Consider the following 23,829-nt stretch of genomic DNA (forward strand, 5'->3'; position numbering starts at 1 on the left):
GCTCACCGAGTAACCATATGCAGTTGTGATTTGGATATCATAATTGTCATTTAATAAGCTTAAGCTATGAAATCATATCCCTGTAATTCTCTTGTTCTTCGGAATTCTAAAACCATTATTTACTTGCTTTTCGTTAATTGTTTCATGTAACCTTGCTTATTACTCTCTTTGTCCCATTTTAGGAGTCTTGATTTTCCATTTTAGTCCGTCCCAAATTAGGTGTCTCAAATTAGAACATTCCATAAATAGTAATACGCCCTCATATTTCTCTAACATTATTTCACTTACATTTTATTAGTATAATAATAATACACAAAAATAAGATTCACGTTTCACTATCTTTTTTCAACAACTTTCTTTTATACAAATCCGTGCCAGACTCAAATGAGATTCTAAAAAAAGGAACGGAGGGAGTAATTAGTTATAATTAATCCAACCCAAAAACCATGTCCATCCAAATAGTATATGAATCTGAGTAGTACGTGGTATGGTATCTTATCTTTAAACTAATTCTCTATGTTCAATATCCCGATGGTGATAGTTAGCTATGATACAAATAGTGCATGAGAAATGGAAGGTGATCCCATAGAAACAACCCCACACACCAAGAGAATCAGAGATGATAAAAAGTCCATTCAAGTTTAACACACACAGACTGCCCTTTTCCTTCTTTTCTTTTCCTTTCCTCTTCAACCAGAAACAGTTAATTCCACTCTCCATCATCCAACTGCAATAAACCACACTCCCAAAACCAAACACCCTCTTCTCTTCCTTTCCCCTCATTTCAACTCACAATCACAACAATTGTGTGATTCAGAATGCAAGATCCCAAGTCCACCCAAATCCCCGCCGCAAATGCAATGCACCGCCGCGCCCACTCCGAGGTCAACTTCCGCCTCCCCGACGACCTCGATCTGGCCTCCGAGAGCTTCGAGGACATTGGATCCGAAGACGACCCCTTCTCCATCTACATCGACATCGACAAGCTCAGCGCCGCGCCTGGATCTGAAGACGGCCACAAAACGACGCCGCGCCATCGCCACAGCAATTCCGTCGACAGCTCCACCTTCCTCTTCAATGACAACGCCATCGAAGCTAAGAAGGCTATGCCGCCGGATAAGCTCGCTGAGCTCTGGACTATTGATCCCAAGCGCGCCAAGAGGTACCTAATTTTCACTCCTTTTTTTGCAAATGTGATCTGAATTGGATCTTGAGATTGATCCATCTTTTCTATGAATCTTGAGTTTTGATGTGTGAATTTGTGATGAAATTATGTATGGAATGAGCTGGATTGATCTGTGAACTCGGACATTTATTCACACTTAGTTTGTGTTGTTCTTTGATGGCAAGGATTGTGATTTGAAGATCTTGATTTGGGGTTTAGTTGATGATTGAGATCTTTCCTGTCTTTTTCTCGGTTTTAGATTCTTGTTTATTGGTTATGGCTATACTATGTACTATCTCCGTTCACAAAAAAATTCACAAAGTTGTAGACGACAGCAATTGGTGAAGCCAAAGAGAGAGAGAGGGGGGGAAAAGGCGGTGAAATTAGTATTTTTTTTTAAAACTTTCTATATGTAGAATTGATCTAGTTTTGGTGGATGGCTCTATTTTTTTTGTATGAGCTTTTACTTATTACCATGACATAAACAGCCTTTGTGATTTTCTCGTGCATCCATTCTGTTTGTTCATTTCGCTATTCCTTTCGGTTTTTGCTGTTCATCTGTTGTAGTATGCTTGAAGTTACTTATTCAGTTTTGTAATATGTGATGACAGTGATTTCTTCCTTTTATTAACAATCACAAGCTGTTTGTCATACAGGATTCTGGCAAATCGGCAGTCTGCTGCTCGATCGAAGGAAAGGAAGGCCCGGTATATATCTGAACTGGAGAGAAAAGTTCAGACCCTCCAAACGGAAGCAACTACTCTCTCCGCGCAACTGACTCTGTTCCAGGTATATCCATTGGAACTTCTCCAGCAAAATAGGAGTACTACCTCCGTCCCAAGTTTGTCCCATTTCACTTTTTACTATTTTTGGTAGTGGACCTCATATTCCACTAACTCATTGCTACTCACATTTTATTATAAAACTAATATATAAAAGTAGGACCCACAATCCACTAACTTTTTCAACTCACTTTCCATTACATTTCTTAAAACCCGTGCCGAGTCAAAGTGGGACAATATTTGGGGGGACGGAGGTAGTATGTTATAGTCTCCTGATGTTTCTAATATCACGTCTTTCAGAGAGACACAACTGGACTCAGTAACGAGAATACAGAGCTTAAGCTTAGGTTGCAAGCCATGGAACAGCAAGCTCAACTGCGCGATGGTATGTTTTAGTGTCAATTAGAAGTTAAATGGTTCATCAATGTAAAACATTCGAAATTTTCTGTGTTGCATCGACTGAGGAAGTTTTTAATCTGCACAAACGCCTTCCAGCTATTTGTGCCATCGGTCGTTAATACTTCTCGAACCAAATATGCTAACTCAATAAGGCAATTCTATTTTCAAATATTGCTTGTGATTCTCACTACCTCGTCTTCTAAAATGCAGCACTCAACGAAGCACTGAGGCAGGAAGTAGAAAGACTCAGAGTGGCAACTGGAGAAATGTCGACCACATCTGATACGTTCAATTTAACCACACAGCATCTTCCCTACAACCAAACCACATTCTTTTCCAACCAGCCTCAAGCTGGCTCAAACGAATCCTTGAACGTACAAATGCAGCAGTTTCATACACTTCAAGCTGGCATGCTTTCAGACTCAATGCACCAAGACCCTCTTGGACGTTTTCAAGGTCTCGATATCAGCAACGGGGGCACTCATGTGAAGTCCGAAGGGCCCTCTATATCCGCCAGTGAAAGCAGCAGTACATTCTGATTTCTGGTTTTTTTTTACACCAAGGTCCAGAAATCTGTTTGTTTACTTGTTCATAGACTAACACCGTGATTACATCCAGAATCATCAGCAGTCCACATTTTTTCATTATTTTTTCGTTCTTTCGAATTAACATTTTGTTTTAATCAGCAGTCCGAAGGGCCCTTAGTATTGTAGGTTTGTCATTTTTCTTTGTGTTGGGAGCCGGTTAAGTGTTCATATCACTTCGTTTAGTCTACGTTTTGATGTATTCGTTAAAACTGAGAAATCATAGCTTGTGATGTGGCTGGATATCTGACCAAGAAGGTGGTAATGCTTCACTTGTGTGGAGCTTTGTGTGACTCAGTTTGCTAATGTTTTGTGTCGATTGTAAGAGACTTGCACATCAGTTTGTGTTTACTAATAGATTTTTATGCTAAGCTCTCACTCATATTAATTGTTTCTTGCATTTCATTTTATCCACCTATATATATACTTTTTTTTATTATATGTATTTACACTCATGCACGCAATATGACTCGAACCATCGACCTATAACGTGGAGGGACGAAGTCGGGAATTGGACGTTGGGGGGCCAAAATACAGTTAGTAGTTGTGGGATATTTTTTGGTGTTGACACTGTCGAAAGCAATTGTACCAATGGCAATAGGGTTTTGCGAGAGACAGGAAATGGGAGAAAATGAATTAGCAGATGGGTAATACTCCTTTTTTTTAAATGGAAATGAGATACTTTTATGGGACAGACAAAAAAATTGTCCTTATTTTTATCGGACGGAGAGAGTACCTAAAAATGAATAAGACAAAAAATATCAATAAATATGAATTCTGGTATAAAAATTAAAGAACAAATAAGAGATAACCATATAATTCAATTTGGACCGCACAATCAAAAAATATGTGGTCCAGATTCAATTTCAGAAACTATCTTTTTATGAAAGAAATATACTCCTTTCGTACTATTGAAAATGAAACATTTGACAAAAGATTTTATGTAATACTCATTCCGTCCCTGAAAATTTGTTACCTATTTCCATTTTTTCCCATTCCAAAAAATTTGTCACCTTTCACTTTTATCATTTTTTGCAGTGGACCCTCAATTACACTAACTCATTCACACTCACAATTTATTATAAAACTAATATATAAAAGTAGGATCCACGTGCCACCAACTTTTGCAACCCACTTTCTATTATATTTCTTAAAACACATGCCAGATCAAATGGTGACGAATTATTAGGGACGAAGGGAGTATTGCTTTATTTAATTAGAAATGAAACTATCAATTTATGCTTCAACTAACTCCATACTCCTTTTAGTTTTCCACTGTATTTTATAATAAGGTATTGGTTTCAATAGAGTAAGGAGATTACTAAAATCACAACCACATGATAGATAAGAGCATACTGTTAATGATTTCCACTCTAGTATGTGGGTTGCAAGCTAGCCCTGAATTTGGAAAGGCAATGTTGTGGGATCAATTTTAGCTACATGATTGAGAAGATGTGGTTTCATTCTAATGATAATTTGAATAAATGTCACGATCGCACTTTGCTAAGAATAGTGAAAGCGGGAATCCCATGAATAACGAGGGAGATCAAAGAAGTGCAAAAAGAAAAAGGTAAAAATTTCAAGTTATGGCAATAAACTACATTAAAAATCCAAGTAATTGATTACGAGGATTTGATCATGAACGGGTATTGATCAAAACTACTCTACAATATACACATATGAAGTTTTATTAAAATGATCCTGGCTCACCGATGCGATTAATTCATAGGCTATTTTATAAAATCAGAAATGCAAATTTGAGTATTACTTTCTTCGTCGAAGAGAAATAAACTATATAGAATTGACATAAATTTTAATTCGTAATTGATAAATTAAGAAAAAGAGAAAATAGTTGATAGGGGTGGTGGGGCCCATAAATAATAAAGTAAAAAAGTTTAAGAAAAAAGTATCATAAATAGATATAAACTATTTTATGAGATGAAAAAAAGAAGAAGAAATATAGCCTCTTTCTACGTGGTCACGTAGAAAGAGGAAGTATTTTATACGTAGAATATGAGTATTATATTTTATTGTTATGTAAGACTAACTTAGAAGTTGACTATAGCAAGCCATTAACACCGAAGAATCTATAAAATTGCTATTGTTTGAGATTTAGATTTTAATATCGTACGAATTAACATTTTGTAAATGAAAAAAAATGATGTATTAAGATTTAAGGTAACGTATAAATTATTTTAGAAGGCACCTGGAAATTAGAGTTCACCAATCTCAAAGAGTATTAATTGGTAACACATGCTGCACCCCACAAATTATTGCCCTGAAATCTCAGATGCTCATCGTTTTCCACAATTTAATTCGATGCCATCTATGGTTGACTCTAAACTGTATTTGATCTTTTAAATTAATTCCTACTTTAATCAAGAAAATCTATTTGGTGATAATGTGATCGACCATAATAAGAACACAATAAGATCATATTCGTAATTTAAGTGATATGATGAATGTATTAATTAGTTACTGCAGTAATCCAATTAAACTTGGGAGATTTAGAAATAAAACAATATCAGCCGAAATGTAATTAACTAACATTGTTGTTAATTTTGATAATTAACTACACAAATTAAACTTGGGAGATTTAGAAATAAAACAATATCAGCCGAAATGTAATTAACTAACATTGTTGTTAATTTTGATAATTAACTACACAAATCATCCCAGAATAATGATAAAATGCAAACTTTAAATATTATAGAAACTCTAAACTATGATCTGGACTGTTAGAAAATATCAACAGATGAAAAAATATCATCAACAGAAAATGTCAACACAGTGTCAACACAATGTCAACACAGCATCAACCGTTGACGATGTGCTGACTTTTTTTGTTGTTACTCTGTTGACATTTTCTAACGGTCCAGAAAATAGTGTTTGCATTTGATTACATCCCTACCTAATGAGTTGAGATATATGCAAAAAAAAACTCACTTTAATGCAGAACCACAAAACTACACCCAGAGATCATTTTTAGACAATATGAAGTTCATTCTTAGTCGATTTTTAGATCATGATAATACCTAAAATAATCTAAAAATGACATCCATATTTTTCAAATCTAAATTTTATAAAATGACTTAAAATAAACTAACAATAACGATTTCGATAATTCTACATTGTTTATAACCCACAAGTTATTCAAATAAAATAATCTTAACGCCCCTAAATCAAGAGTTACTTGAAGTGAACTTGACTTTTGCCATTTCAATTTTTTATTAATACAGCTACAACAGTTGCTGGTTCCATAAGTCTCAAATTATGAATAGTCAAACACTTCTTCTAATATGTAGCATGATGAGGACTGAGGAGTGCAATTTCAAGCAAATTTAGTCAAGGCGATTTAATTGTAACAACAACTTTTATATTGTATAACAAAAAAAGAAAAACATGTGAGATTCAATTGGAGCAAATGCATGTGCAACCTTTCCTAAATTAACGTATACTATCAGATTTGATTCACTTCTTGTGGTTCTCAAACTTCATTGTCAGTTACTACATTATTTTATCCTCTTCCTTTGTATAAATAAGGCCCTATACTAACACCTTCCCCTCTCTCAAGAATGTACTTACATTTTGGTTTGTCAATGGAATCCCAACGCTCTCTTGCTTCTCTTCCTCTGCTAGTTTTCTCATTCACCGCCGTTTGCCTACGCCGCGCTTACTCTGACTACAGCGGTTGGGACAGCGCCCACGCCACTTTCTACGGTGGCGCTGATGCTTCTGGCACCATGGGTGAGTTTAGTGAAAATTTTATTCATTTTAAACATTTTTATTTTATTGCACTTGTTGAGTTGTACTCCCTCTGTCCCAAATTAACTGTCCACTTTTACTTTTTATAATAAATGTTAAGTAGACCCCACATTCGACTAACTTATTTCAATCATATTTTATTATAGTGAGACACATATTCTACTAATTTTTTCAACCTACTTCTCTTTATATTGGGGGACGAAGTGAGTAACAATTTCTTTGGTTACAATGCAGGAGGTGCTTGTGGCTATGGTAACTTGTATAGCACAGGTTACAATACAAATACAGCTGCGCTAAGTACTGCTCTTTTCAACAACGGGCTGAGTTGTGGGGCTTGCTACGAGCTAGCCTGCTGCGATGACCCTCAATCGTGTTTGCCTGGCACGATCACAGTCACCGCCACTAATTTCTGCCCGCCCAACCCGTCGCTGCCCAATGACGACGGTGGGTGGTGCAATTCTCCTCGGCAACATTTCGATCTGGCTCAGCCTGCTTACTTGCAAATTGCTAGATACAGTGCCGGAATCGTCCCCATTTCTTTTCGAAGGTATTGTTGCATCTTTCAAGTTGAATTCACTTAGTCGCGTTTATTGTGATTGATGTAGTGTTAGGACACAAAAATCGAGACAGAATTGTTAGCGTTTGAAATTTTTAAAAAATAATCACATTTCATAATGAAAAAAAAGTTCCTAAATTAATGACAAATTTTCATAATTTTATGTTTTTTAGGACGCTTCTATTATGATTAATGTGATAAAAGGAAACACTAAAATGAAGCATGATATAAGATGCAACAAACTCAATGGACTTATAATTGAGACATTTAGTAGGACTTATAAAGGCATCATTATCTCCAAAAAAAAAAATTAACAATGTATATTATGGCATGGTGCAGGGTGCCTTGTAACAAGAAGGGAGGAATAAGGTTCACAATCAATGGGCACGCATTCTTTAATCTTGTCCTGGTCACGAACGTGGGCGGAGCCGGAGACATACAATCCCTCTCAATTAAAGGATCAAGGACGGGATGGCAAGCCATGTCGAGGAATTGGGGCCAGAACTGGCAAAGCAACTCCGACCTAAACGGCCAAGCCCTATCTTTCCAAGTCACGACTAGTGACGGAAGGACCATTATCAGCAACAACGTTGCAGCGGCTGATTGGCAGTTTGGACAAACATTTGAAGGAGCACAGTTTTAGTTACATAACTTGAACGTGTAGCAAGTCTTTGATAGTATTTTTTTTGTTTGCCTTTTAAAATTTAACACTATTAGGCCACACAAAAGGAAGAAAATGGCATAAAGAGATATTTGGGAATGGCTGTATTGCTGTGGTGGTTGGTTTGCACCCGCTTAGGCCGATATGTAATATTGGATGACAGTAAAACCACTCAACTGAGGTTACCTCCTCAATCAGATTTTTAATAGTATCATATTTATCCCTCAATTAGATTCTAGATTCTAAGGATGATTGAGAAGCTACAACCAATTACTATATGATTATTCCATTAAATCCATTACTAATCTGTCGTCTAAACATATCTAGATTAATAGTTTGTCATCTACATTTTTCATCTAATCTTATGTTAAAGAGATAGGAAAGGCTAGAGGAGTCAACCCCTTAACATGCACATAAAATGAAAGATCCATCTAAATAATCCAAGATGATAACAACGACAAAGCAAAATTACAATATCACAACCATTTCATCTATACAACGTCTAAGGGCATCCGCAGTGGAGCGGATGTCCCGGCAGACATCCCCGCGGACATCTCAAAAATACCTCCTGCCATATCATTCGGACTTCCCACTGCGGATGCCACGTCATACGGACATCCCACTGCACAGTGGCGGACATCCCCAAGGACATCCCGACGGACTTCCCACATTAATAAAAATTCACAAATTCACAAATTAAACAATTTACGGATTTAAACAATTTAAGGAATTAAAAATTCGAAACGAATACGGAATAAAAAATTCATTAATTAAAAAAAAGAAAAGTACATTACACCAAAAAAAAAATTACATTTCAACAATTAAAAACTCCATCAACGACGACCCCTCCGCTGCCATACTTCTTCAATTATATCGTTCTGGAGTCGAACATGAGCTTGTTTTTGGCGCATGTCGGCGAATGCACGAACTCGATCGACATCGTCATGGGGTATACCCATGCGTACATTGCTAGTGGCCACGCCGTGGCTTGGACCAGCAGCATCAGCATCATCATTGGCCCAATCAGTCAGCGTTGGACCTTCATCTTCAACAATCATGTTCTGCATGATAATACATGCGTACATGATATCGGCGATGCTGTCAACATACCACAGCCGTGATGGACCCTTCACTGCCGCCCATCGAGACTGGAGCATACCAAATGCCAGTTCCACATCCTTGCGCGCTGCCTCCTGACGTTGCGCAAAGTATATCTTCTTTTCATCCGTTGGGCATCTGATTGTCTTCACAAAGACGGGCCACATCGGGTATATCCCATCCGCCAAATAATAGCCCATACTGTGTTGATTGCCGTTGGCGACGAAATTGACGACCGGACCGACGCCCATGCACTGGTCGTTGAAAAGGGGCGACGACAGGAGGACGTTGATGTCGTTGTTAGACCCGGCTACTCCAAAATAGGCATGCCAAATCCACAACCGGTAGTCAGCTACCGCTTCAAGGATCATCGTGGGATTCTTGACCTTGAAACCAGTAGTGTACATCCCTTTCCAGGCAGCGGGACAGTTCTTCCATTCCCAGTACATACAATCTATGCTGCCTACCATTCCCGGAAACCCGTGCTGATTCCCGTGCATATCCAGCAGAGTCTGACAATCTTCGGGGGTAGGCTTCCGAAGATACCTATCCCCGAATATCTCCCTAACGCCCTGACAAATATACTTCAGGCACTCGCGGGCAGTCGTCTCGCCGATGTGGAGGTGCTCGTCGAACATGTATGTCGCTCCTCCGTATGCCAACTGTCTGATTGCGGCAATGCACTTCTGAATCGACGTGTGGCCGGGTTTACCAGCCGCATCCTCCCGCACCCTGAAATACCCGTATCGACGCTCTAAAGCGCCCACGTTACGCAGAAAGAGCGGACGATGCATCCTAAAACGTCTCCGGAACATGTTCTCCCCATATCATGGCTCCGAAGCGAAGTAATCCTCGTACAACCGACGGTGTGTAGTGAGGTGGTCCTGGGGTACTATAGATCGACGATGGATGGGTCAAGGTACCGCCGGCTCCAAGGCCGCTTGTTCCTCCCTATCCGATGCCTCCCGCACACGTGCATGAATCAGGCGCATCATGTGTTCATAATGCCCACCACTACCACTACCACTACCACTACCACTGCCACTACCAGCCATTACAGATATATAAAAGAAATTTAGAGAGAAAGAAACTTGTTAAAACAAGTGCTGCGAATGAATTGAAGTTCAACAAGCCGTATCTATAGACGTTTAAACAAAAAAAATTAAAAAATTAAAAAATCGGGACGTCCGTCGTGTCTCCGCAATGGCAGACGTCCGCACGGACGTCGTTACGGACGTCCGCGGAACGCCGCGGAACTTCGGTATCCGCAGTGGACGTCTGTATCCGTCGCGACCATGAACAATGGCGGACGTCCCACACGGACGTCTGGCACGCCGGTCAGACGTCCGCCGGGACGGGTGCCATTGCTGATGCTCTAACTTCATGTTCGGAGCAATAATGCCAAGCAATATACTCCCTCCGTCCCGACTAAGATGACACATTTCTTAGTCAGCACGAGATTTTAGGATTTATTGGTTAAAGTGGCTAATTGGAGAGAGAAATGATTGGTTTAATTGTTAAATGGAGACTAATACAGTTAGGTATTTAATTAAAGAGAAAAAAATTAATTGGAGGGATAAAATTACTAAAAATAGAAATGTGTCAATCTTAATTGGAACAAACTTAAAAGGAAACTATGACATCTTAATTGGGACGGATGAAGTATAATTTAGGTATTAGCTACTCCCCCGTACCACATTAGGAGTCTTATTTCTTGGCAGCACGTATTTTAAAAAATATTGAGAAAAAAAGGTTGAAAAAAGTTAATATAAAAGTTACTCCCTCCGTCCTATAATAAATGCCACACTTTTCTTTTTAGTTTGTTTCACAAAAGATGTCATATTTCATTTTTTTTGAAAAAAGCATCCCTGTCAATCCCCAAGTGTGCCATTTATTATGGAATGGAGGGAGTAAATACATATTAGTAACTTTTTTCAACCCACTTAGAGCATCCGCAATGGCACCAGTCCTGGCGGACGTCCGCACAGGATGTCTGCCATTGTGCAAAAGTGACGCGGATACGGACATCCGCGCGGACGTCCCGATTATTTTATTATTTTTTTTCGAAAATTCTATAAAACGATCCCGAGCTCCCCTCACTCGCCCGCGTCGCGCAACATGAAACCCTGTTATGTGCAATGGTTGAATGACGGACATCGACCGATCGCCATTACAAGTTGTCGCTGAAGGATATCATCAATAATATGCGACGCGATTTGGGGTTGGGAGATATGGCGGAGAGTGGCGACGAGGGGACTACCGGCGGGGACGACGAGGGTACTGGCGGCGGGGAATCCGAGGAGTGAGACGATGTTTTTTTTTAACTATGTAATTTTTTTTAATAATCATGTATGTTTTTTTTACTATGTATATTTTTTTAAAATAATGTGGTGGCAATTTCTCTGTATTTGTGTCAAAATTTTAATTCCGTAAATTGTTTAATTTGGTGAATTTGTGAATTTTTATTATTGTGGGAAGTCCGTCGGGATGTCCGCCACTGTGCAGTGGGATATCCTTATGACGTGGCAGTGCAGTGGGAAGTCCTTATGATGTGGCAGGATGTGTTTTTGGGATGTCCACAGGGATGTCCGCCGGGACATCCGCACCATTGTGGATGCTCTTACAGTGAAATGGGAGTAAAATGAGTCAATGGAATATGAGATCATATTATCATTTATGGTGAACCGAGGCTCCTTATTCGAAATTGCATCTAAAATCGAGTTTTTGCAAATTACGCTGGAAGAACTACCCGGTTACTCTAAGGGTATCCACTATGGGGAGCCCGCGGCTATAGCCGCGGGTTGGGGCTAAGGGCGGGTGGCTATAGTGGAGAGCGCGGGCGGACACCGAAATGGGGGCGGTAGGGGGGCGGAAGGGCTTCAGGCGACTCCGGGGCGAGGACGCGGCGAAATGGGGGGGGGGACGCGGCTATAGGCGCGGCGCCTATAGTGGCGGCACCGACAGCCGCGGCTATAGCCGATTTTTAATTTTTTTTTACATTTCAATTCACCTATAAATACACCCCACTCCATTCATTATTTTCACACCATTCCAACTCTACATCTATAAAAATTTCTCTCACTACAATTTGAGGTCGAAAATGAGCAATTTGTGGAGAGACAGCTGGAATGCTCTGATTCAACAGGTGCAACACCAGGCCGCCCAAGAGGAAGCGGCCCGTTTGGCGGAGGAGGCGGAGGATGCGATCCCTCGTGCCATTACTCATCGGCGGACAATCCCACGAGACCACATCGGTGCGCACCATCGTCTAATGGATGATTACTTTGTGGATAACCCCGTTATCCACCCGAGATATTCCGCCGGAGATTCAGGATGTCGCGACGGCTGTTCAACTACATAGCGAAGAATTTGGCGGAGCGTTACCGGTGTTTCACCCTCCGGCGTGATGCGGCTGGCCGGATCGGGCTGTCTACGCAACAGAAGTGCACCACTGCAATCCGGCAGCTTGCCTACGCCGGACCAGCGGACATGTTCGATGAATACCTACAGATGGGTGAGACAACTGGCCTCACGGTGCTCAGGCAGTTCTGTAAGGGGATCCGGGAAATTTTCGGTGGGGAGTTTCTACGGAAGCCCAACCCGGATGAGTGTCAGCGCCTACTGGATATGCACGGTTCAATGCACGGGTTCCCAGGAATGTTAGGAATCATCGATTGCATGCATTGGGAGTGGAGAAACTGCCCCGTGGCATGGAAAGGCAAGTTCACTACTGGATTCAAAAGCAAACATCCAACGATGATTCTGGAAGCCGTTGCGGACTACCGTATGCGGATCTGGCATGCGCATTTCGGTGTGGCAGGTTCGAACAACGACATCAATGTTCTTCAGTCATCGCCGCTCTTCAACGAGGAGTGCCGGGGGGAGGGTCCAGAAATCAGCTTCGTAGCCAACGGTACGCAGTACAGTAGGGCCTACTATTTGGCTGATGGGATATATCCGCGGTGGCTCGTATTCGTTAAGACTGTCCGCCAACCGGTTGGACCGAAGAAACAATATTTTGCGCGCAAACAAGAGAGTGCTAGGAAGGATGTTGAGCGGGCTTTTGGTGTCCTCCAATCGTGGTGGGCTATTATACGGTGTCAGGCACGAGTTTGACACGAAGATGATGTCGCGAATATTATGTTAGCATTTATCATATTGCATAATATGATAATAGAAGATAAAGGCTTTGCGGCAGAGCGATGAGCACCGGAAGAAGGCGCAAGTACAAGTCACGGTGTTGCCTCCGCGCCGATCCAGATGGCGTACCACGGAGCAATGAATATTTGATCCAACGCTTCGCTGATATGCGCAGGACCACATCACATAACACACTGCAGACCGATTTGATTGAAGAAGTGTGGGCACGTAGGGGAGGTGGTGGCGCAGTGTAAACATGTTAGTGATTTGTACTAGATTAAATATAGTGTGTAATTTTAATTTTAATTTAGTGTGTAATTTTAATTCTAATTCTACTTCTACTTCTACTTCTACTTCTACTTCTACTTCGTATAGTCGTGTTCTTCTAATTACGTATAGCCCGATAAATTTGTTCATAATTACTTGAAACATTATAAAATGAAAGTTGATTATAAAATTTGAGGGGCTATTGGAGTTGTCAACTATAGTAGCGGACACAAAATTTTGAGGCTATGGACAACAAAACTGGGGCTATGGATAAAAACTGGGGCGGGGCTATTGGGCCTGTCCGTCTTATAGTGGATACTCTAATGGTGATCCGAACCCTAATCACCAGAAATCCGGCTGCTCCTCTCGCCTCACGTGGCCTCCACACTTTCTCTCTGCCCAATCTGCCCTACGATTACGGCGATCTGGAGCCCGCCATCAGCGCCGAGATCATGCAGCTCCACCACCAGAAGCACCACCAAGCTTACATCACCAATTACAACAAGGCACTTGACCAGATCCAAGCAGCCGCCGATGCCCCCACCGTTGTCAAGCTTCAGAGCGCTATCAAATTCAATGGAGGAGGTATTTCTCATTTCCAATTTCTTCCATTTCTCAATGTTCTTTTTTCTTAATTTTTGGCATTTATGTGCTTTCACTCTGATGTTTGTTCTGATTGATTTAGTTTTTCTGGAAATTACATTGTTATTTTTCCTTTCTCAATATAAATTGGCCAATTGGGAACAAGATAAATAATTAGTGATTGTTAGCGTAAGTATAATTATTTGCAAATTGCAATTGGCATTGTATATCTTTTAAGAAAAATATACAGATTGTTGACGAAGAAGGCAATGTCTTGTTCTGGCTAATTATGCTTGTTATGTGGCCAAGCTATTAAAACATTTCTTTGACAGGTCATGTTAATCACTCGATTTTCTGGACGAATCTTGCTCCTGTTCGTGTATGTAAACCAATTAATGTTTGCTAGTGACGTTTCTGCTTTATTGTTGAAATTTTTGGGTACAAAACCTTTATTACTATGTAATCTCTCTTTTAGGCTGGTGGCGGCGAGCCTCCTCGTGGTCCTTTGCGTTGGGCCATCGATAACAATTTTGGATCTTTTGAAGCTCTAATACAAAAGATGAGTGCAGAAGGTGCTGCTGTTCAGGGTTCGGGGTGGGTGGTATGAATATATTTTCTCCATCACCATGGTTATTTGCATACGATGCTTCTGAATGGCGTATTCTCCTGCTAATTTTTATATCCTTGAACTGCTTAATTCGTTTTTCTAGTGGCTTGGTTTGGACATAGAATTCAAGCGCCTGGTCTTAGAGACCACCGGAAATCAGGCAAGTCTAGTTTGTTCTATTCTAGAAGAAACTATAGGGCTGTTCAGTTGGCAAGATTATATATTAGATGTGTATTGTGTTTGGCTCATGAGATTGAATACCACAACTTAATCCTAGATGGATAATCACGTGATAATTAGTCATATGCAACCCTCTCCAACTAAAATAATCTCACAACTCAATCCTAGATTATATCTTGCTAGTACTATTATTTTATCTGTGAAACCGAACAACACCTATATGTATGATCTTTTAATCCTACTTTTGCTGCTTAAGCAAACTCCGTTCATGTGTGTTTGATTTTACATACAATGCTATCAGGTTCATTACACTGTCACTCAAAAGCTAGAAAGAAATCAATAAATTACTGAGTTCTGAATTCTGATCTGATGAAACTTGTCGTTCTGTTTTCGTCGTGTTCTATTGCAGGATCCACTTGTTAGTAAAGGAGCTAGTTTGGTCCCTCTGCTTGGTATTGATGTCTGGGAACATGCATACTATTTGCAGGTGCTTCCTCTTATTGAACTTGTTATTTGTAGCCAATTCTCAATCTTCAAAAGTCCACTGGTTGTTTACGGCATACAGAATCCGTGCATTCATTCATCCCTTGCCGTGCACATCTTTTTGGCTTCTAGTTTAGTCGTCTCTTATCTCACCGGCTATGCAAATCTTAGCGTTGATGTCGTTTCATTGCTTTGCTTTCTGCAGTACCAGAACGTGAGGCCCGATTACTTGGAGAATATATGGAAAGTTGTAAACTGGAAATATGCAAGTTAAGTTTTCGAGAAAGAGAACCCCTAATTGGTAATTTCTGAGCTATCGAATTTGAGAGGAATAGATTTAGTCTGACCCTTTTTTTGTTAGTGCGATGATCGCTTGTTCCAGCACACTTTGACATTGTATATTTTACGTTTCAACAATGATGTCTATCACTCCCGATTTTGGTTTAGGTCTAATTATATTATTTGTACAAAATATCCATTATTTTAGGGCTAATTACATTATTCAAATAAAATGTTTTACTATATGATAATAATATAAAAAGTTATTCAATACAATTTTATGTATCTCATTATGAGAAGATGTATGAATGGATGATATAAACATGTGGCTATAAAAAAGAAAATTTCAACGCTATTTTGTCTCATATCGAAAATGAGGAACTCCCTCCGTCCGTAATTAAATGTCCAATTTTTCCTTTTTTGTCCGTCCGTCATTAAATGTCCCATTTCACTTTTACTCTATTTGATAAGTGATCCTACATTCCACTAACTTATTTCACTCACATTTTATTATAAAACTAATATATAAAAGTATGACCCACATTCCACCAACTTTTATACCCACTTTCCTACCTAAAGTCAAACAATTTCTTAAACCCGTGCCGATCAAATATGGGACATTTAATCACGGATGGAGAGAGTATAAAACTACTATGAATCTCGTGGATTCAAAAAACATACAATGCACGAAACTTGTTCGTGCTAAATACGCATTAAAACCCCCCTACAATAACCAACCTAGAAATGAAACAACCAGCTTCGGCTTGACTCCTTGTCACGTCTTCACTCTCTTCTCGAACCCCGATCAACCCATGACCCTCGATGACGTTGTATTATATGATGTTGAACACCCAGATTCACATCAAAAATATTTAATGATGTGTATATAAAATTTCAGTATTGATTATTTTCAAAAACTGATTCTTTAAATATAAAAAATAATTTATATAAATAAATTTATTTTTTATATTCACCTGAACCGGCGGTTTCGGTTTAAATATTTACCGAATCGTAACTAGACAGTCGGAAGGCGGTTCCGAACCATAACACAACTATATGAATATATTATGACAATATACAAATGCTTGATGATATGTAATGCCACAACAGACCATACTCACTCTAATATCAACCCAGCTTGATGCTAACCACATCAACATAAGCACTCTACTACCCTATCATCAATACCCATTCAGCTAATAATATTTCATGGAATTCAAATCAAACCAGCAGAAATAGGTCTAACACACAAAAAGCATTCCAATTAAGCTGCAGAGGCAGCTGCTGCAGCCAGGGCCAGAACGAACATTTCTGAGGCGTGCGCTTCCACTTTCGCACTAAACGAATTCGTCGAGCACAACGACACATACTCATGCTGCAACAACACAATGAACAACAATTAGTTAACAAGAGAGAAATGATAATGTAGACTTATTTACCTTCCACAAATCTCTCACAGAGGCGTTGGTCGAAGATTCAAGCCCCATCGTGTCCCATTTGGCTGTGATTGTGGCAGCTTCTGAACACCGGTTCCACAAGACAAACACTGTGCGCTCCCCGGAAAGTGGACCTGCCCAAATCTGTAAACAAATACACCAAAACTAGTAACTATATTCCCAAATAATGTCTCGAACGAAAAGAGTCAGTTTTTTTCACATACTTGATAGCAACCATCGGGTCCGTATGTATAAACTTTTCTCCCTTGGACACCGAGTGGATCTGATACACGTATATCACGGTTATAAGTGAATTAAATGCCATGAATTCAAGGTAAAAGGTGTGTTTACCTTGGTTTACAGAAATAACCTCCTCGTTGGTAAGAATTTCATACGTCTCTGCTGTCATATTTCTTACATCACAGCCGATGATAAGTGGTGCCTTCATCAGAGCCCAAATGCTGAAATGGGACCGGTACTCCTGGTTAGTCATTCCCCCGTTTCCAACTTCTAACATATCTGGATCTGCCATAACGTGTCGAAGATAATAAGCAACGGGTCAGTGTTGATGTCAGGATCATATGAATGTGGATGTCGACTCTACCGTTCCATCCACCAGGTCCTGCATATGCCGCCCACTTGTCGTTGATATCAGCAATCGCAGTCATGCTAAACCACATAGTACATGATACAAGTAAATGAAAAATATTTAATACAACGAAAATGAAAAAAATGATGTTTCTATTGAGAACCTTTCCCATGTATCTTTAATATCCTTTGTGGTGCGCCAACTATTGCCGATTTTACTTGCCCACAACGCTGGGTCGTCCAAACCCCTAGAAACATTCATAACCGAAGAATGTAACTTGGCTACTAGGAAGGGAAACAATAAGAGTGGAGAAGGTGTACCATTCACAAAGTGAATAGAATATCGTCCTTCCAGTTGCATTTAACGCGTCGCGCATAAGGGGGTACCTGGAAATGTGGCTCTACATTAATACTATCAAGCTACCAATATCAAAAGAAGCATAAGTGTAGCCAATTACCTTTCCTTAGGATCGATTCCCAGATTGAAACAGTTGTCATACTTCAAGTAATCGATACCCTAAACACAAAAAATAGAGGGTTTTAGAACTTCAGATCATGGTTACACCATACAAAAAAGTTATAGCAAAGAGGAACCAACCCAGGACGCGAAGAGTGTTGCGTCATCATTTTCATGTTTGAGCGAGCCGGGGCGAACTTGGCATGTATAAAGGCTGTATATGTCCGATTCCATATGAAGGCAAGAGAAGAAAGGACATTAAAGGTTAAAATAAAACAAAGCAAAAAAAAAGTCTTGTGATATAGTTTGAACAAAATTTTCGATACCCTGCATCCGAGTAGATCCCGATTTTGAGACCTTTGGAGTGCACGTAATCAGCAAGAGCCTTAATGCCTGATGGAAATGCTTTAGAATCAGGAACCATATCACCCTGCATCAAAGCTTTTTTGCTCATACCAATGTACTTTAATAGGTAGATATGGAACTAACTGTTGGTTTCTAGGATTACAAGATATAAACCGAGCGTAATATAACCCAAAAGAAGGAATACAGAATGGAAAAACTGAAACGAAATTACAACGGAAAACGAAACAACTAAACAGTAAACAGAGGCTAGCCAAGAAGAGATACGCCTCGGTATTGCTCTCGGATTGACGTTTCATCCCCAAAGATAAAATGGCTACGTCTCTTGTGAAGCAGCACCGCTATCAGCAGAGCTCCGGCGAACTGGATGGAGGAGAGGACAGTGCTTTCGACAGAAAAACAATTAGAGGGAGAGAGCTTATGATGCTATGTATGCTTGTGAATTGGTGTAGAGATGCATGGAATGACTAGCCTATTTATAGGCTCAGTCCACTGCAGGGGTCAACCAGCCATGATGGTTGTCATCATTGCGAGTCTGTAACCGTCGACTGTTACAAGGCGTTACAAACCGTTACGAGGGCTGGAGAGGCTGACCCTGGACGGAAGTATCGAGACACGAGATGTCATCCCGCTTGGTTCGCTGACGTGGAAACGTTGATGCTCTAAAAAGAATTAGACCAACCAGCCTTGGGTCGAACCCAAGCACCGAGCCCCACGACTAGGCCCAAAGAACAGTCCAAAGACCACCCAAAGAGCAATTGCCAAGATCGAAGTCGAAGTCCAAGTCCAAGGACACGGACACGGACGCGAGCACGAGCACGGGTTCGAAGCTCGAAACTCTCGGCACGCTGCGGGGCGGGCGACGGTGCGCACGAGTGCGCGCGTGTGAGCTCTACAACCCATCTTAGTCCACTAGAATTATTACATGTAATAATCCTACTTATTAAATACTTGTTTAATAAGCTTATTACTTTCAATGTGGGATAATTAACTCAATTAATTAATCCCATGAGTTCTTTCATAGCTCAATTAAATAGCTCGCAATTTTGCACAACTTTAATCCGTTATTTCTCACTCACCGGAATTGGATTTGAGAAAATGAATATACCATGGTCATCTACTCTGAACGTAGATCGACGCTATATCATTTAATTTCACAAATTATATATATTTGGAAGTATTATTGGTCAAAGTGGTTTGACCGGGCATACGATTCCAACACTAACTAAAGATGATTAACAACCGTGAGAGATGCTTATCTACCTCTGAGTTCCTCACCAGTTCAGACCAACAATCATCTGCATATCATGATATTTTGATGTAAGAAAACTTGGAATCAGAGATGAAAACATTCAATGCCAATCATGTGATTTTGGGGGTTTGGATTTACCTATATTTACATATACATACCCCAGCTTAGCCAAACCAGTAGTAACAAGAGCATCAGCTGTCAAAGGCAAAACAAGCATTAATTAAACTGAATTAATTAAAACAATTTAAGGTAGTGATAAAATGCAAACTCTGTATATTGTACAAACTTCAAACTCCTCAATACAATGTCAACACAGTATTCGAAAAATTTCAAGATTTTGATGTCAACACAAGTTGACAACTGTGTTGACATTTTTTGTTGCGGTTATTTTGTCATATTTTTTTAACGATCCAGATCACAACATTTGATTACATCCCAAACAATATTATGAGTGTGTTCGGTGTGTATGATTGTATCACAGGATTAAATATATTAGTGTGTTTGGTTCATGAGATTCAATCTCATAACTCAATCCTAGATGGATAATCATGGAATAATTAGTCATAGCTAACCCCTTTCTAATTAAAATAATCTCATAACTCAATCTCAGGTTATATCTTGATACTATTTAATATAGGAAACTGAACCCACCATATGTATCTAATTTCATAACTCAAAGGTAAATTGGGACCAACATAGATATGAGATTTTGAGAGGTAAGAAGATTCTACCTGTTTCCCTAATTACTGTTTCATGAATGCCGCATCTGAAGAAATTCCAGCTATTCCATCTGTTCAAAAAATAAAGTAAATAAACATGTATTCAGTGAATCATAATACAAAGAAAATACTATAGTCACTCACCCCATCTGAGGAGTTTGTGCCAAACCATTTCCGAGCTGCAAAATCCCATATTTTGAAGTATCATAAATTTGATCAGATGGAAGCACTGTCGCAGTAACAGCCGCAGCATATACATACAGAATAACTGTAAGCCTCACACAATTCCGAGTGCTCTTCGCCATTACTAACTAATAACACTAGAAAAGTGAAGTAAGATGTTGGTAATGGTGAATAGTGTATTTATAAAGAGAATTGATCATGAGATATTCTGTAATTGTTTATTTGGATTAGACTGATGAGTGGTCTGCCCACTGAACAAAAAAGGTTGATATCAAATTTATAGTTTAAGCCGATTGATTGATAACGATATTTCTGTCTGTTATAGATCATTATTGTCACTGCAATTATTCTTTGCAAATTTACTTTGTGTTTGGCACTTGCTGATTGCCTCGCCATTCACAATCATCTCTTTTTCAACATCTTCATCAACACCTCAGTTTTGGTTTCTACGGATACGATTAATTCATTAATTTTTTTAGGTGTCGGGGTTCCATCCGATGAGACTTGGAGAATATAATAAGGCTTATTCATTATAATTTTTCTTTAGTTACTATATTTTTATAACCTTAAATGGATTGGAGTTTTTTCTCAATGGTTGGCCGAATTTTCTATTCAATTAACGCAATTTAAACATCAGATATATTTAGGGATGTCAATCGGGCCAGCCCGTCGGGTTTCGGGCCAACCCTACTCGGGTTGCGGGTCAATCGAGTGCGGGCTAATCGGGTTGTGATTTCTTTCGGGTTATAAAAGCTCAGCCCTGACCCTAAAAGCTCGGGTTTCGGGCTAGCCCAGCGGGTTAATCGGGTTGCTACCGATAATATTAGCATGCGATCAATCTAATAATAAATGATTAAAATTATTAATATTCATACAATGTAAAACATTTAATTATGATATATTTGAGATATATGCTTAAATTCAATCATAAACATGATCAAATACTAATATTTGAGATATTTCGAAGAATTTTAATGCATGTTTTAGAAATTTAAATATTTTTTTTGTGAATTTGAAGTTTTTAATTTATTTATCAATTATTATATTAATAAAAATTCAATATATAATTTGTATATTTAATATAAAATTGAAAGTTATTTTTTTAGTTAATATTAATAAATGAAATGTTGAATTGGGAGTAAAAAAAATAGAATAATAGAAATTTTATCGGGTTTTCGGGCCAGCCCATCGGGTTTTCGGGTCTGGCCCTAATGGGTTGCGAGTTAATCGGGTGCGGGCTAATCGGGTTTTGATTTTATCAGGCTAGAAATTTCCAACCCTAACCCTATAAATTTGGCGGGCTATTCGGGCCAGCCCACGGGTTACGGGCTACATTGACATCCCTAGATATATTGTTGGGTCTGTCGTTGTTGTTCTCTATTCGAACTGGCCCAATTAAACTGGTTCTCTAATTAGTTGGACTAGTCCTCTATCAAACTGGTTCAATTTAAAGTCCAGATATACTATTCATCAGTCAATTTTCAATTTCAATCTAGATATTTTTTAATTGGTTGGACCAGTCTCTATCGAATTGGCCCAATTTAAAGTATAGATGTACTACCGGGTCAATCATATTTTTCAATTTCAATCCAGATATATTATTGAGTTTCAGGTTTAGTTAGTAAAATAACTACTGCTTGATTTAATATTTATACTAAAATGAGTTTGAATTTAATGTAAATGATTAAAGATGCTCTTACAGTAAAAAAAAAAATAGTCCTATGTCAAAGGTCATGTCCGCCAACCCCGGCTCCGGAGACATTACTACAATGCGACCTCTTCTTTTCTCTGAAATGAAATGAGATAATTAAGGTTCTTGAGTTAAATGAGAAAGATGAGAGAAGAAAGAGGAATAGGGTTTGGATTGTGGAAATATTTATGGCTTCATTTGTTAAATATAGTACCTATTGTTTTATTTTTTAGACTGTTTAGTTCTATTTTAAAATAATCAATTGATTATTTAAGAAATACTCCTATTAAAAATTTTATTTAATCGTGGATTATTATATATTGGGTAAAAAATAATTCTGTTTTGTTGTCAGAAAGCTAATTGACCAATTTTATAAGTTAAAATACGAAAATATGAAATACTTATATCGTGGATCAAAATTCTAAAATGGTTTAGTTGAAAACGAATCAATTAAAATTAATAGAGTTCAAGTTTTCTTTTCTCCTAATTTTAATTAAATAACAATATAAATTGAATTGTATCGTGCATATAATTTAAATTTTCTCTTGCTTAAGAAATACTCCTAGAAGGCAATTAGTGCTACGTGACAGAGTTTTATGAATCCATTTATGGTGGAAATAAGAAACAAAAATCACAAATATCCATTTCACTTTCTTTTTTTTTTCGTTTGGTGTTTCCTTTGACTGAAAAATAAATAGATGGGTAATAGAATGTTCTTTTTTTCCTTTTTGTCAATTTCCATAATTTATTCATTTTTCGGTCGAAAAAAGCCATCTCCCGACTATTTTTTTTTGCATATGGTAGGTTTTTGATGGCTTGAAATTTTGGGGATATACTAATTGCAAAAGTTTGGGCATGTATTTGCCATATGTTGAAAATAAGGTTGTAATTGCAAATCTGAGTAAAAGTTTTGATTTAAATGCAATTAGTTTGGGCATGCATGTAAAAGTTTTGATTTAAATGCAAATCTGAGTAAAAGTTTTGAGTAAAAGTTTTGATTTAAATTCTAAAGTTTTGTTATCAGACGTATTCTTGTATGTAATACTTAGGTTTCTTTTATATATATACAGAGTAGTGATCTAGGGAAACCACTACTTAAATGCATAACTAGAGAACACGGATTTCGTTCCCTATAAGATCGATTTAGTTCACTATAAGAGTGATTTAGTTCACTATTGGAAGGAGTGAACCAAAATGCCTTTACAGTGAACTAAATACTTCACGAAGCAAATACTTCACTATAATGGTGTTTTGGTTCACTCCTTCATGTAGTGAACTAAATCCCTCTTATAGTGAACTGAATCACCCATATAGTGAACTAGATCATTTTGTGGAGTGATCAAGGTCTAACTAATTTTAAGTGTATAATTAGAGAATAAATCACAACCATACAATATGTCAATCCAAATGCTAAAAATAAAGACAACAAATCTTTCATATTTAATTAAAAAAAATAGAATAAGGGCATTATTGGAAACCAAATTTTATGGTAGAAGCATTCAATCTCACCTAGAATTGCTCACACAAAATCAAACTCGGCGACACTGTCCTCCGCTCCGCCACCGCTTGCAGCACCGGCAGACCTCCATGTCC

General features: G+C 38.7%; 4 protein-coding genes across 6 annotated transcripts; 3 read left to right on the forward strand and 1 right to left on the reverse strand.

Moving 5' to 3' along the window:
* The first annotated feature begins 564 nt into the window (after positions 1–564).
* On the forward strand, positions 565–3,312 carry LOC121746208 (transcription factor RF2b-like). The gene is made up of 4 exons (XM_042140136.1): positions 565–1,162; positions 1,822–1,954; positions 2,248–2,332; positions 2,557–3,312. The coding sequence occupies exons 1-4, from the start codon at positions 819–821 to the stop codon at positions 2,883–2,885; spliced, it is 891 nt and encodes a 296-aa protein (XP_041996070.1). The 5' UTR covers positions 565–818; the 3' UTR covers positions 2,886–3,312.
* A 3,211-nt stretch (positions 3,313–6,523) lies between these two features.
* On the forward strand, positions 6,524–8,120 carry LOC121745235 (expansin-A2-like). The gene is made up of 3 exons (XM_042139053.1): positions 6,524–6,677; positions 6,930–7,242; positions 7,591–8,120. The coding sequence occupies exons 1-3, from the start codon at positions 6,530–6,532 to the stop codon at positions 7,892–7,894; spliced, it is 765 nt and encodes a 254-aa protein (XP_041994987.1). The 5' UTR covers positions 6,524–6,529; the 3' UTR covers positions 7,895–8,120.
* A 5,518-nt stretch (positions 8,121–13,638) lies between these two features.
* On the forward strand, positions 13,639–15,722 carry LOC121744485 (superoxide dismutase [Mn], mitochondrial-like). Of its 3 annotated transcripts, XM_042138028.1 has the most exons (6): positions 13,639–14,002; positions 14,332–14,378; positions 14,475–14,600; positions 14,710–14,766; positions 15,196–15,273; positions 15,475–15,722. In XM_042138028.1, the coding sequence occupies exons 1-6, from the start codon at positions 13,663–13,665 to the stop codon at positions 15,541–15,543; spliced, it is 717 nt and encodes a 238-aa protein (XP_041993962.1). In that variant the 5' UTR covers positions 13,639–13,662; the 3' UTR covers positions 15,544–15,722. The 3 variants fall into 3 exon arrangements, with proteins under 3 accessions (XP_041993962.1, XP_041993963.1, XP_041993964.1); XM_042138029.1 differs by lacking the exon at positions 14,710–14,766; XM_042138030.1 differs by lacking the exon at positions 14,710–14,766 and having other exon boundaries at positions 14,475–14,593.
* An 860-nt stretch (positions 15,723–16,582) lies between these two features.
* LOC121744484 (alpha-galactosidase 3-like) lies at positions 16,583–20,792 on the reverse strand. The gene is made up of 14 exons (XM_042138027.1): positions 20,508–20,792; positions 20,376–20,434; positions 19,783–19,839; positions 19,656–19,690; positions 18,356–18,459; positions 18,171–18,243; positions 18,031–18,089; positions 17,894–17,959; positions 17,737–17,820; positions 17,589–17,653; positions 17,336–17,509; positions 17,209–17,267; positions 16,988–17,128; positions 16,583–16,923 (listed from the first exon to the last, which is right to left on the reverse strand). The coding sequence occupies exons 1-14, from the start codon at positions 20,666–20,668 to the stop codon at positions 16,813–16,815; spliced, it is 1,248 nt and encodes a 415-aa protein (XP_041993961.1). The 5' UTR covers positions 20,669–20,792; the 3' UTR covers positions 16,583–16,812.
* Between the last annotated feature and the right edge of the window lie 3,037 nt (positions 20,793–23,829).

The sequence above is a fragment of the Salvia splendens genome, chromosome 8 (assembly GCF_004379255.2).
Source record: "Salvia splendens isolate huo1 chromosome 8, SspV2, whole genome shotgun sequence".
Taxonomy (NCBI): domain Eukaryota; kingdom Viridiplantae; phylum Streptophyta; class Magnoliopsida; order Lamiales; family Lamiaceae; genus Salvia; species Salvia splendens.

Bases quoted from the DNA above. Each gene is read 5' to 3' on its own strand.
- LOC121746208 (XM_042140136.1), top strand. From the start codon at position 819: ATGCAAGATCCCAAGTCCACCCAAATCCCCGCCGCAAATGCAATGCAC. The intron at 1,163-1,821 runs GTACCTAATTTT...TTTGTCATACAG, and splicing joins GATCCCAAGCGCGCCAAGAG to GATTCTGGCAAATCGGCAGT. The intron at 1,955-2,247 runs GTATATCCATTG...CACGTCTTTCAG, and splicing joins CGCAACTGACTCTGTTCCAG to AGAGACACAACTGGACTCAG.
- LOC121745235 (XM_042139053.1), top strand. From the start codon at position 6,530: ATGGAATCCCAACGCTCTCTTGCTTCTCTTCCTCTGCTAGTTTTCTCA. The intron at 6,678-6,929 runs GTGAGTTTAGTG...GTTACAATGCAG, and splicing joins TGATGCTTCTGGCACCATGG to GAGGTGCTTGTGGCTATGGT. The intron at 7,243-7,590 runs GTATTGTTGCAT...GGCATGGTGCAG, and splicing joins GTCCCCATTTCTTTTCGAAG to GGTGCCTTGTAACAAGAAGG.
- LOC121744485 (XM_042138028.1), top strand. From the start codon at position 13,663: ATGGACAACAAAACTGGGGCTATGGATAAAAACTGGGGCGGGGCTATT. The intron at 14,003-14,331 runs GTATTTCTCATT...TTTCTTTGACAG, and splicing joins TATCAAATTCAATGGAGGAG to GTCATGTTAATCACTCGATT. The intron at 15,274-15,474 runs GTGCTTCCTCTT...TGCTTTCTGCAG, and splicing joins AACATGCATACTATTTGCAG to TACCAGAACGTGAGGCCCGA.
- LOC121744484 (XM_042138027.1), bottom strand. From the start codon at position 20,668: ATGGCGAAGAGCACTCGGAATTGTGTGAGGCTTACAGTTATTCTGTAT. The intron at 18,460-19,655 runs GTAGATAAGCAT...GCTTTGATGCAG, and splicing joins AACTGGTGAGGAACTCAGAG to GGTGATATGGTTCCTGATTC. The intron at 17,129-17,208 runs GTATGTGAAAAA...ATTTGTTTACAG, and splicing joins GACCCGATGGTTGCTATCAA to ATTTGGGCAGGTCCACTTTC.